This window comes from Oncorhynchus nerka, linkage group LG13 (assembly GCF_034236695.1).
Source record: "Oncorhynchus nerka isolate Pitt River linkage group LG13, Oner_Uvic_2.0, whole genome shotgun sequence".
Taxonomy (NCBI): domain Eukaryota; kingdom Metazoa; phylum Chordata; class Actinopteri; order Salmoniformes; family Salmonidae; genus Oncorhynchus; species Oncorhynchus nerka.
Window position 1 is genome coordinate 2089319 of NC_088408.1, and position 13851 is coordinate 2103169.

The 13851-nt window shown below is 38.5% G+C and overlaps 1 protein-coding gene across 1 annotated transcript in view; it reads left to right on the forward strand.

Annotated features, from left to right (window-relative positions):
• The first annotated feature begins 3846 nt into the window (after positions 1 to 3846).
• tfap2d (transcription factor AP-2 delta (activating enhancer binding protein 2 delta)) overlaps positions 3847 to 13851 on the forward strand; it is a 42420-nt gene continuing 32415 nt past the window's right edge. The window contains exons 1-3 of the mRNA XM_029678767.2: positions 3847 to 3885; positions 4517 to 5026; positions 7579 to 7639. Of these exons, the coding sequence (XP_029534627.1) occupies positions 3847 to 3885; positions 4517 to 5026; positions 7579 to 7639 (610 nt within the window). The remainder of the gene's footprint in view (positions 3886 to 4516; positions 5027 to 7578; positions 7640 to 13851) is intronic.

Below are 13851 nucleotides of genomic sequence, written 5' to 3' on the forward strand. Positions count from 1 at the left end.
TTTTTACCTATTTCTAGCATAGTAATTCTACTTGTATGGTAGGCTTATGGTATGGTAATGTGTAGTTACCGCTAGTGTTGATGTTGTTGATTGAACAAATTTTTAACCTATTGCTGATATAATTTTATCCTGATTTAACCATGAAAAATGTATGTTTAAAGGTGGATTCATTTGTAGGCTACTGTCTCTGTCACCTGAAAACAAAATATGCCTAAATAAATGAATAAATCAATTCAGCATAGTTAAATAAACTTGCCTAGTTACATTAAAAAAAACGTCAAAAGTAATAACACATGCCCTAATCATGTGAAGCATTTCCAGGCTTCCTTAATAACTTCCCTGCTGGAAACTGAAACAATACCGTTCCAGTCTGAAACGGCAGTAGGCCCCTCCTATTTAGATATAAAAAGGAAAGAAGCGAGGAGAAAGGATGTCGAGATGAAACCATGTGGCATTTCTATTTTTTATATATTTGAAATGGGACAGATACAAGCAAGTTGACATATTGACAAAACTAAGACTGCTCCAAAGCCTGCAAAAATATGGTTCAACTGTATTTATAAACATAACATTTGTGTTGAAAAATGTTCAGCTCGGCCTATAGGCTTTTACCAAGTGTTTTCCACTAAACCAATCTATTTGATTAGTGGTCTGTAAATGTTTCGTTCACGTGAGGATTTCGATTAAATTCCAGTCCCAATGGAAGGAAGCATAGAGGTTTTAGCAACAAAACAACTCAAGAATTGAAAGACGAGTTCATAATAGTATCTCATCTCAGTGAGAACATTAAGACGCTTTCAACAGGGTCTTTATCACTCTCCAATAAAATTGGTGATATTTTCTTTCAAGTAATGTTGACCCTTAAAATTAAAGTTCTTAAAATGTAACTTTAATGCCTAAAGTAAGGGTATTTAGTATATTTATCAAAAATAGTATCGGCTAGTATATTTATCATGAATAGTATAGCCTAGTATATTTATCATGAATAGTATAGCCTAGTATATTTATCAAGAGAGTAGAGACTAGTATATTTATTATATAGTAGGCCTGTAGGTTAGTATATGTATCATGCAATGGTTGTAAATGTATTAATGTCAGACGGAATTGATCGTTTATGAGATGATTATGAGATGATTTACGGTTCAACCTCAATGTGATGTTGATAGGCATGGTTAACTGTATTCGCCGATATATAATACGCTGTAATAGTTATTATAGTATAACCTAGTAGTATAGTGTTATAGTAGTTTATTATTACAGTAGGCGATATGTTATCAGTTGAGCCTTTATGTGTGACTGTTCATTTCTCTGCCGCTGAGATTCTGAGAGTTGGAGCTCATGTCTCTCCGAGCCTTGCGAAGCAGCAGATGGAGCCGGTCCATGCTCGATCTCACTGCGCATCTGGCGCTGCGCTTCCCGCCCTGTCCGTGAGGCTGCTCCAGGAGCTAAGCCCTATTAGCACCGTCTACTACGCAACTGGTGCCTCGCGCACACACAGCGCGCTCTGCCGGGTGGAAAACTTAATCCTCACATGCGACAACTGGCCTTCAATCGCGCGGAGGTTTCATCAAGCCTCGAGGCAAAACAATCGAATTACTTAATTTGCTCATGGACATGAGGGCCTTGAGATCTTTATATATATATATTTGATTAAACCTTGCATAATGTGTGCGTTTCATTATCTTGTTTTGTGGTTGTAAAATCTCATTTGATTATGATATATTTTAGAAGAGATGTAGAATAATATTGTTGAGATGAGAGAGTGTTGTGGTGGTTTTTCAGCGATAGGCCTGAGACCTGCAGGAACAGATGGATAAATAGTTTGCTAATTCAAGACTAAGAGTCAATAGCGGCGTCTAACTGGCCTGCCTATCTGTCGGTCTGTCTGTAGCAGCGTCTGTGGTGACTGGATATTATAATGACACAGTCTGCACTCTGCAGATTAATATCACATCGTTACAGTTTAAACAGTAACCGGTTGTTTCAGTTAAACATTGATTAACATGTCCATGTTCCTGTTGGGCAGCCGTTTTCGATAGTGGAGTGGGCGGATGAGTTTAGGGGTCTAGACGCTCCCGGAGTAATTGCGATAATTTGGGTTAAATAATTAGGCTTTGGGCTTTAAAACACTTTAAAAGCACCGTCCTGCCCTCACGTTGACTCACGTTCTGTTCTCCCTCCATCCCTCCCTCTGTGTGTGTGTGTGTGCGTGTTGGTGTGTCTGAATGTGTTATATCTGACAGACTGCTAGAGTAGTTCAGTACTGAGGCAGACAGAGAGAGCTGCAGGGCCTGACCGGAAGCACAGCCTTCTTCTGTCGTTTCACATTTCTATTTTCCTCTCTTCCCTCCCGAGCCGGCAGGCCCTTGCTCTCAATCCCTCTCTCTCTCTACCCGCCTAACCAGCTCAGGACCACCCTGTGGGCACGCGGCCAGGTGAGTGCGGGTGGTTCGGATCATCATACTGACCGCGGTGTCTCACGCTGATTTCCCGTTCCCGTGTCGCCAGCTGACCTCCGTGCACGCCCCGCCTGTCACACAATGGAGTCAGGGTCTTGTAGCGGTCTGCTCGAGGGCAACATGGCAGAGGCAGAGGACACTTCCTCTCAGCGCGTGAGCACGGGTTGAAGCGGCTCGATCCAAACCGACAAAAGAGACTGAGTTTGTGTCGCCGTTTCCCTCACGAGCTGCAACCCTATCGCCCTTCTGCATGAGCGCAGAGCAGAAACACACACACAAACTTCTCCTGGTAATATCACAAAGCCTCTACAATTGACTGTGAAACGACATTTGTTTTGCCTATAAATGTACGTTATAAATGTCCACGATCCATTCACGACATAAAATAAAAGCAATTGAGGTATATTTCTCAAAGAAAATCCAGTGCTGTTAGCAGAAATGATTCCCTGATTATTCTCATTATTTCCTCCCTGACACTCATTGCCTCATTTTAATTTCGATCAAAACTAAATATTGTCGCTTAATTCCAAATACATCTGGAGACGTTACTGTTTAATATGGGGTGCATTTGATTTAAAAACAAAGATAATATAATACTAGTAATAATAATAATAAAACGCAATACATAAGTCTATAATAATATATAATAATGATATTAATTACACAACAATAACGATAATAATTAAAATAAAAGAATAATACTAATAATTATAATGGTAGTAGTAGTAGTAATAATAATTTGCTTATTAATTAAGAGACTTGTTGACGGGGCACGGCTCTGTTTGAAAAAACAAAATAGCCTACATCAAATTACATTAAGTTCAATAGATGAGAAAAAAATATTCTAAAACGAAAATACATGTTTATTTAATAATGATAGCCTATATAAACGTGGGGATGTTTTGAAATCAACTTACATTTTTGTTGAAAATCCGACTAGTTTTGTAATAGCCTAGGTTTAAGCCATGTGGGTAAAACGAAGAAAGCAAACCGTCTGAAAATACAAACGAGAAAAAAGAAAATGTCCACAAAAATGGTAAAACATTTTGAAAGTGTCGGTTCCTTATTAGGGAAGATACAATATTTATTCCTTGTCTCCTGGGATGGAAACAGCTAGCTCTTCTATTGTCCTCCATCCATTCCTCAGTGCTGATGCTTATTTTTCTAACTATATTATCAGGGGACCACCGACGACATCACAACAGAAATACCCTGCAAGTACAAAATCTGTGCGCCAGCCGGTGTGATGGTACAGAGGGAAAACGCTCGTGTTCCACCAGCTATCCGCGGCTCCGTGCAGGGACTTTTTCCACTTCTCTCGGTTTGGGGATTTTAACGGAAAGCATTTGTTCGATCAGGAGGGAAAGCTGGTTAGCGGAGCAACACCATGTCAGCCACGTTCCCCGGTTTGGTCCATGATGCCGAGGTATTTATTTATTATCACTCTTCATTATCAATAATATTTAGTAATATAATCTACCTGTTATAGTAATCACACCTGTTTGATACATGCAGATTTAAAGTTCTAGTAATCACATATGTTTGATACATGCAGATTTAAAGTAAAATCGTTGTGATGCGTCTCCAGAAAGCAAAGCTTCCCTGGGTAATGGGAGAGGACTGGCTACGGAAAACTGGAGTAATGTTTTTTATTTGTGTGAAAAGTGAGGGAATAAAATGAGGGAGGCAGATGAGGCTTGTGTGTGTAAACCGGTAACGGGTGTGATTATAACATTTAGGGCGGAACACTGGTGGCTCACTCTACTTACCTGCCACCCAGCGTGCGTTCAAAAGCTGAGACCCAAATAATAGAACAGCACGCGCTCTAAAACGCTGCACTGAAAATGACAGATACCGTGTACAACGCACACACACACACACTGAAGGCTTGTGCTGCTGTGCGTACCCCTCCCAGGCTCATGGAATCACATTTTCTTCGTGTTTTTTCTAAGAGCTTTGAGTGTTTGAGTTTGAGGTGTTAAAAGAGAGAGAGTGGTAAAAGAGAGAGAGATGGTAAATGAAATGACACCGCTGATATGTTCCTTTATTCCTCTCAGATACGTCATGACGGGTCCAACAGTTACCGTCTGATGCAGCTAGGTTGCCTTGAGAGCGTCGCCAACTCCTCGGTGGCTTACAGCTCGTCCTCGCCGCTCACAGCCTACCCCGCGGCGGCTACAGAGTTTGCTTCGCCCTACTTCTCCACCAACCACCAGTACACCCCCCTGCACCACCAGTCCTTCCACTATGACTTCCAGCACTCCCACCCAGCCGTGGGCCCAGAGGCGTACGGCCTCAACTCTCTCCACTCCGGGCAGTACTACCAGCAGATTCACCACGCGACCCACGGAGACACAGACTTCATCAACCTGCACAGCGCCCGTGCACTTAAGTCCTCGTGCCTGGACGAGCAGCAGCGGCGCGAGCTGGGCTGCCTGGACGCCTACCGGCGCCATGACCTGTCTTTGATGACGTCACACGGTGGGCAGTATGGCATGCACCACGACCAGAGGCTGCTGCCTGCAGCCGGTCTGGGGCTCCCTCCCCCCGGGGCGGACGACCTGCAGGTACCCCCTCTCCCCTTCTCTCTCCTCTCCTCCACTGTTGTCATTCTGATCAAACACCAACAATTCACACAACAGCCATACTGGCTATAGTGCACCACAAAGTTTAATTTCAGACCCTAAATACTAAACCCTAGCCCCTATTTCCTAAAGCCTAGCCACTATCTCCTAAACCCTATTTCCTAACTCCTAAACCCTAACTCTTGTCACTCTCAGAGTCCGTCTGTCTGTCTGTCCCGTTCCAAACACAGAGACCCGAGGGTATCTCTGCTCTCTCACGCTCTACAGAACTCCAGTTATTCTGAGTAGGACGAGGAGGGTTCAGTCAAAATAAAAACAGAATATTCCATGACTGAATGGAAGGCTGATATTACATTAGATGGAGAGGAATTAAAATATGAAGTAATCTAGAATACAACTGAATCGAATATACTCTGCATTAAAACAGTTAATGTGAGAAATTCACTCCCATTATGCAGTCCACCCTCTATTTTACTCAAAATGCACGTGACCTATATTTTACATATTATTTTCGATGTAAAGAAATGGTGTGTGTGTGTCCGGCTGGTGAGGCGGTGAAAAGACGCTGGTTCTCTCTTCTCTTCTGAAAGCGGATTAAGGGATTGGGGTTCAGGGCACAATGGGCTGCTCCGGCACGGTAAAGCACCGTAGTTTATCCAATTACCGTTTTAATGTCAATCAACGTGTTCTTTATGCAGCGACATCTGAGCCGCGGCTCTGGTTAAACACACTGCTGCACCAGACAGAACAACCTCTAGTTAAACACTGTGCACGAGACAAAAATATCTCGTTTTAAACACGTTGCATCATTCCTTTATCGCGTTGTTCATTTCTCAATTTTACAACCAAACTGGTAAGATACCAGAAGTAATTCAACTTGTAGGGTAACGGAAATAATTAAACTACTAACATACCAGAGGTAATTAAACTACTAACATACCAGAGGTAATTAAACTACTAACATACCAGAGGTAATTAAACTACTAGCCTACCAGAAGTAATTAAACTACTAGCATAGCATAAGTAATTAAACTACTAGCATAGCATAAGTAATTAAACTACTAGCATACCAGAAGTAATTAAACTACTAGCCTACCAGAAGTAATTAAACTACTAGCATAGCATAAGTAATTAAACTACTAGCATACCAGAAGTAATTAAACTACTAGCCTACCAGAAGTAATTAAACTCCTAGCATACCAGAAGTAATTCAAGTAATTCAATAGGTAGAATACCTGAAGAAATGAATCTGCTAGACCTAGATATATATTTGCTTGACTAATAGTACTAATATAGGGATATTTGCTAACTACTTGTTTGTGGTATTAATATATGATAATAACTAGTTAATTAATAATATTTATAAAGGGCTATATGATAACTTGTTGAACAATACTTTTAATAGCGTAGCATAGTAAAATAGTCTGCTGATAAGACCTGTAATAATAATATTAATGGTAATAATAATAACAATAACTATCAATAATAACAAAACCATAATAACCATAATAACCATAATAAGAACAACAATAATAATAATAATGGAGCTGTTCTAGATCCAAGAGCCCACCATATCTTTCTTTCTGTTGTGAATGTTCTCTTATTTAGGCTATTATGATGGTGATGAGGATAACAGTTATTATTATTCTGATTATTCTGATTATTATTATTATTATAGATACTAAGAATCTTTATTTTTATTTAGATGTTAATATATTTCAATATTTCACCATCATTACCACTTTCATTATGTAGATTATCAGACCATTGAGTGGCGTGTTGGTAAGAAGGGTAACCACACACACACTAACACATAGAAATGCACAAACACAAGCGAGCAAGGGGTCTCTCACACACGAGCCACTAGAAAAGGTCTTCGACCTTCTTTAGAAAATAAAGGCACGTGAACCTGAGTAGAACAGATGCAGTCTGTCTCGTGCAGCACATCGCATTTTTGAGCGCCTAAAGAGATTTCCATGCTCAACAAAAGAGCTGCCACACCTTTCCCCGTCAGGCTCCCTAACTCTTTCTCCTGTTAGACACTTAATGTATGCGAGACCTCTGCGTTTTGTATATTGATTTTATAATCACTTTAGCTTCGGAGTAAAAATGTTCTATACAGCCTTGTTTGTTATAAAGACTTAAACGGCCTCTTCGAGAAAGACAGCCGAGTGTTTATTTTAATCAGGGTTGTGTCTGCACCCCGTCCGCTCGCGGCTCACACCGGGGATTAACGGGGTTCTTCTCAATAACAGCTCATGTTCCTCAGTCGTTCGGATGACATCACTGATATCACCATGTGTAACAGGTTCCACATCTGTGGTTAGGATCGGTTATAAGCGGTAACAACAGGTAGGCGCAGGTGTCAAAACACACACACACACACCACTGTGGGCTGGGCTGAGCGTTCTCGTCAACACTGAGGTTGACGCACTGCGCCAAGCTCGTGTGTGTGTGTTTCTTGATTACGATTCTTGATTGTTTATCACTGGCCTTGTACTATTATTATTATTAATAATATGACGCTGTTTCAGGGCTCCGTGGAGGCGCAGTGCGGGCTTGTGCTCAATGGCCAAGGCGGCATCATCCGAAGAGGTAAGACACACCTTACACACACACCTTAAAACCCACACCTTAAACACACATTCACATGAATACCCATCTCCTTCCCTGTCTGGTAAAAAATAATCATCGAAAAGACAAGATGGAAGCATTATCTAAATCAAGGGAAAATATATTTTTGTTGAACATGACAATTTTATTACACACCACTGTACTATTTTTCATTTTTCTCTCAGTTTGTGTTTAAAATGGTTAAATTAGGATGTCACGCCAATCCAGAGAATTCTACTACTATGCCAAAAGCTGTAATGTCGGGTTTAATTGACGCTATCAGTGCACCTTCCATTGTAGAATAGAGTGCGTAATTCTTTCTCCTAACCAACTCTATTATCAAAATCAACAATGAAAAGAAGAAACCCAAATTAATATTGCCTAACAATAATTAAAAATGACAGCAATAATAATAATAATAATAATAACACATATAACAATAAGTTATAGTAAGAGTTATAATTTCATAAATAATAAGTTATAATTACTGTTGTAATAACAGCAATAATAGTAACAATAATAACAGTAATAATAGTAACAATAATAACAGTAATAATAGTAACAATAATAACAGTAATAATAGTAACAATAATAACAATAATAACAGTAATAATAGTAACAATAATAACAATAATAATAGTAACAATAATAACAGTAAAAATAGTAACAACAATAACAGGAATAATAATAACAGTAATCATATTAATAATAATGGCAATTAGTAATATTAATAACAGTAATAATAGTAATAATAAAAACAGTAACAATAGTAACAATAATAACAGTAGCAACAATAACAGTTTTAATAACAGTAATAATAACAGTCACCCAGACAGTTCTAATAACAATAATAATAACAGTCACCCAGACAGTTCTAATAACAGTAATAATAACAGTCACCCAGACAGTTCTAATAACAGTAATAATAACAGTCACCCAGACAGTTCTAATAACAGTAATAATAACAGTCACCCAGACAGTTCTAATAACAGTAATAATAACAGTCACCCAGACAGTTCTAATAACAGTAATAATAACAGTCACCCAGACAGTTCTAATAACAGTAATAATAACAGTCACCCAGACAGTTCTAATAACAGTAATAATAACAGTCACCCAGACAGTTCTAATAACAGTAATAATAACAGTCACCCAGACAGTTCTAATAACAGTAATAATAACAGTCACCCAGACAGTTCTAATAACAGTAATAATAACAGTCACCCAGACAGTTCTAATAACAGTAAGACAGTTCTAATAACAGTCACACCCAGACAGTTCTAATAACAGTAATAATAACAGTCACCCAGACAGTTCTAATAACAATAATAATAACAGTCACCCAGACAGTTCTAATAACAGTAATAATAACAGTCACCCAGACAGTTCTAATAACAGTAAGACAGTTCTAATAACAGTAATAATAACAGTCCCAGACAGTTCTAATAACAATAATAATAACAGTCACCCAGACAGTTCTAATAACAGTAATAATAACAGTCACCCAGACAGTTCTAATAACAGTAATAATAACAGTCACCCAGACAGTTCTAATAACAGTAATAATAACAGTCACCCAGACAGTTCTAATAACAGTAATAATAACAGTCACCCAGACAGTTCTAATAACAGTAATAATAACAGTCACCCAGACAGTTCTAATAACAGTAATAATAACAGTCACCCAGACAGTTCTAATAACAGTAATAATAACAGTCACCCAGACAGTTCTAATAACAGTAATAATAACAGTCACCCAGACAGTTCTAATAACAGTAATAATAACAGTCACCCAGACAGTTCTAATAACAGTAATAATAACAGTCACCCAGACAGTTCTAATAACAGTAATAATAACAGTAAGACAGTTCTAATAACAGTAATAATAACAGTCACCCAGACAGTTCTAATAACAGTAATAATAACAGTCACCCAGACAGTTCTAATAACAGTAATAATAACAGTCACCCAGACAGTTCTAATAACAGTAATAATAACAGTCACCCAGACAGTTCTAATAACAGTAATAATAACAGTCACCCAGACAGTTCTAATAACAGTAATAATAACAGTCACCCAGACAGTTCTAATAACAGTAATAATAACAGTCACCCAGACAGTTCTAATAACAGTAATAATAACAGTCACCCAGACAGTTCTAATAACAGTAATAATAACAGTCACCCAGACAGTTCTAATAACAGTTCTAGTAATCGTAATAATAATAGTTATAATAACAGTAATTCTACTAACAATAACAGTAATAGTATAAGTTCTAGTAACCGTAATAATACTAGTTATAATAACAGTAATTCTACTAACAATAACAGTACTAATAACAGTTATAGTAACCGTAATAATAATAGTTATAATAACAGTAATTCTACTAACAATAACAGTACTAATAACAGTTATAGTAACCGTAATAATACTAGTTATAATAACAGTAATTCTACTAACAATAACAGTACTAATAACAGTTATAGTAACCGTAATAATAATAGTTATAATAACAGTAATTCTACTAACAATAACAGTACTAATAACAGTTATAGTAACCGTAATAATAATAGTTATAATAACAGTAATAATAACAGTTGTAATAAGAGTAATAATAATTACAGTAATAATAACAATAGTAATTCTAACAGTTATAATGATAGTCGTTTGGTAATTTCATTGTTTGGCCTTCACCGTATTAACATCATTTATTTTTTATGTTATTTCATTATGTTGAGCTTCACAGTAATAATGGAAGGATGTTTTGGTAATTTTATTGTGTTGGCCTTCACAGTAATAATGGAAGGATGTTTTGATGTTATTTCATTATGTTGAGCTTCACAGTAATAATGGAAGGATGTTTTGGTAATTTTATTGTGTTGGCCTTCACAGTAATAATGGAAGGATGTTTTGGTAATTTTATTGTGTTGGCCTTCACAGTAATAATGGAAGGATGTTTTGATGTTATTTCATTATGTTGAGCTTCACAGTAATAATGGAAGGATGTTTTGGTAATTTTATTGTGTTGGCCTTCACAGTAATAATGGAAGGATGTTTTGGTAATTTTATTGTGTTGGCCTTCACAGTAATAATGGAAGGATGTTTTGATGTTATTTCATTATGTTGAGCTTCACAGTAATAATGGAAGGATGTTTTGGTAATTTTATTGTGTTGGCCTTCACAGTAATAATGGAAGGATGTTTTGATGTTATTTCATTATGTTGAGCTTCACAGTAATAATGGAAGGATGTTTTGGTAATTTTATTGTGTTGGCCTTCACAGTTGTAACTGCAGGATGTTTTGATGTTATTTCATTATGTTGAGCTTCACAGTAATAACAGGATGATGTTTTAATGTCATTAGTGAAAAGTTATGGCTGTTTTTTATTACTTGTCAAATTGGAAATGAACTGTATAATGAAATATAGCCTAAGGGTGTAGAAATAGATCATTATAACTCTGAAATGTTATTCCTGCTGATTTGAATCCACTAGTCTGTTGACTTTTCCATTTGTTTGTGTGGTAAGGTAAATTAAAATGTAAATTAAAAACAAAAATTAGAACATTTAAATAAAAACTTTTAGCTAGAGCTAAAAGGACAACACAAATCAAATGTCTTTCTGGTATTTTTACCGCATCACTTTCTGTTGATGTGAAAGAAGCAAAGAAGGCGTTATTATTCCGTTATTCTCGAGCTATAAACACCGAGCAGCCTGTGTCTAGTTGTTAATGTTTCATAATCAAAGTTTATTTGTCACGTGCGCCGAATACAACAGGTGTAGACCTTACATTGAAATGCTTACTTACAGGCTCTAACCAATAGTGCAAAAGAGGTATTAGGTGAACAATAGGTAAGTAAAGAAATAAAAACAACAGTAAAAATACAGTGAAAAATAACAGTAGCGAGGTTATATAAAGTAGCGAGTCTATAACAGTAGCATAAACTGTCTAGGTGTGTGTGCTACTGTGTCTATGTGTTTTTTTTAGGGGGGGGGGGGGGTTCTGGAAGCTTGATGCGGGAATCTCTCCGCTATCACTTTTGGTTAATGGTGTGTAGGATTTAGCCGCGAGCTCCACTGCTCCAACCATCACAACCAATAATCTTTGCTTTACCTCGCGCTCCCGTATCGATAGCTTCTCTCGCCTCGGGCGGCCGCTTTGATATGCTAATGCGGCGCGGCCCGAATTCAGCTGAGATCATATTAATGTTGTTCTTTCTGACGCCGGCTTTGGCGCCATGAATATTCACACAACCTTTTTCAAAAGAAATGTCTCCAGAAACGCGGCTCCTACTTAGAGCAGTGTCTGTGTTTTAATCACCAGCATCCCACCAAGCCTTCAGCATCTGATCAAGTTTATCACCCTCCACGTGCACGCACCCTCTCTGACGGCTGCTAGGTATGTGTGGGCTGTGCTGTCTTGTGACAGTTGCTATAAACATTGTGGTTAAAATAGGAGGAGAATGACATTTGGCCCATGTCTCATTTTCTTTAATTTTCATGGTAAACTTGTAAAAGGCGCTTGATTCCGCGTGTGATCCCGCCGCTGCTCGCGCCGCTGCCGGAGGCTACTCTCCGCTGCTTAAATGGAGCTATCGCCTCTGGGCCCACGCGCTCCACCGTACTACCGGCAATAGCTCCTTTTCCATTGCCCGTGGCAACATAAAATACAAACTACTTTGATTCAAAACATTTTTGGAGGAATTAATATGATGTGAACTCACAGCTTTCAGAGACGTCTGACTGACAGGCCAGGCCGGAAACTGTCACACAGCCGGAATTCACACACACACGCACGTGCACGTTAGCCTATGACCATATTTAATCCCGTATCAAATAGTGAAAGACTATGGCCGGATTTGCAAGCCTTATTTAAATGAGAGTTAATCAATGTCTGTGTTCTCATTGATAAAGTGTTGTCAGTCCAACCTCCCTGTTACCCTGATGCGATGCCTCCCAGACTGTTAGCAGCTGCTAGGGTTGTTTTGTATTTGTATTTATTAGGGAACATCAATCTTTTAACCTTGTCTAATAAAACTACACATTTTTAATGGTGAGCAAGCGTTGAGCCTTTTCTTTTCCAATTATATTTATCAGGGATCCCCATTAGCTGCAGCCAAGGTAGCAGCTATTCTTCCTGGGGTTTATCAGGGATCCCCATTAGCTGCAGCCAAGGTAGCAGCTATTCTTCCTGGGGTTTATCAGGGATCCCCATTAGCTGCAGCCAAGGTAGCAGCTATTCTTCCTGGGGTTTATCAGGGATCCCCATTAGCTGCAGCCAAGGTAGCAGCTATTCTTCCTGGGGTTTATCAGGGATCCCCATTAGCTGCTGCCAAGGTAGCAGCTTCTTTTCCTGGTGTCCAATGTGTTTGGGTTACTTACATATAAAACAAAATATACAAATGTACATCATATACAATTATTACACCACTACATATATGCAATATAAATGATAATACCACCAAACAACAATATTACAATGTACGTGTGTGTAGAGTGTGTGTGCTAGTGTGTGTAGAGTGTGTGTGCTAGTGTGTGTAGAGTGTGTGTGCTAGTGTGTGTAGAGTGTGTGTGCTAGTGTGTGTAGAGTGTGTGTGCTAGTGTGTGTATGTAGCTGTTAGTGTGTCTCTACACAGTCCCTGCTGTTCCATAAGGTGTATTTTCATGTGTTTTGAATCTGATTCTACTGGTGCATCAGTTACCTGATGTGGAATAGAGTTCCATGTAGTCATGGCTCTATGTAGTACTGTGCACCTCCCATAGTCTGTTCTGGACTTGGGGATTGTGAAGAGACCTCTGGTGGCATGTCTTGTGGAGTATGCATGGGTGTCTGAGCAGTGTGCAAGTAGTTTAAACAGACAGCTAGGTGTATTCAACATGTCAATAAGTAGTGATGAAGTCAATCTCTCCTACACTTTATTCCATGAGACATTGACATACATATTATCAATGCTAGCTCCCCGTATACATTTAAGGGCCAGCCATGTTGCCCTGTTCTGAGACAATTGTAATTTTCCAAATCCCTCTTTGTGGCACCTGACCACATGACTGAACAGTAGTCCAGGTGCGACAAACTAGTGCCTGTAGGACCTGCCTTGTTGATAGTCTTGTTAAGAAGGTAGAGCAGCACTTTATTATGGACAGACTTCTCCCCATCTTAGCTACTGTTGTATCAACATGTTTTGACCATGACAGT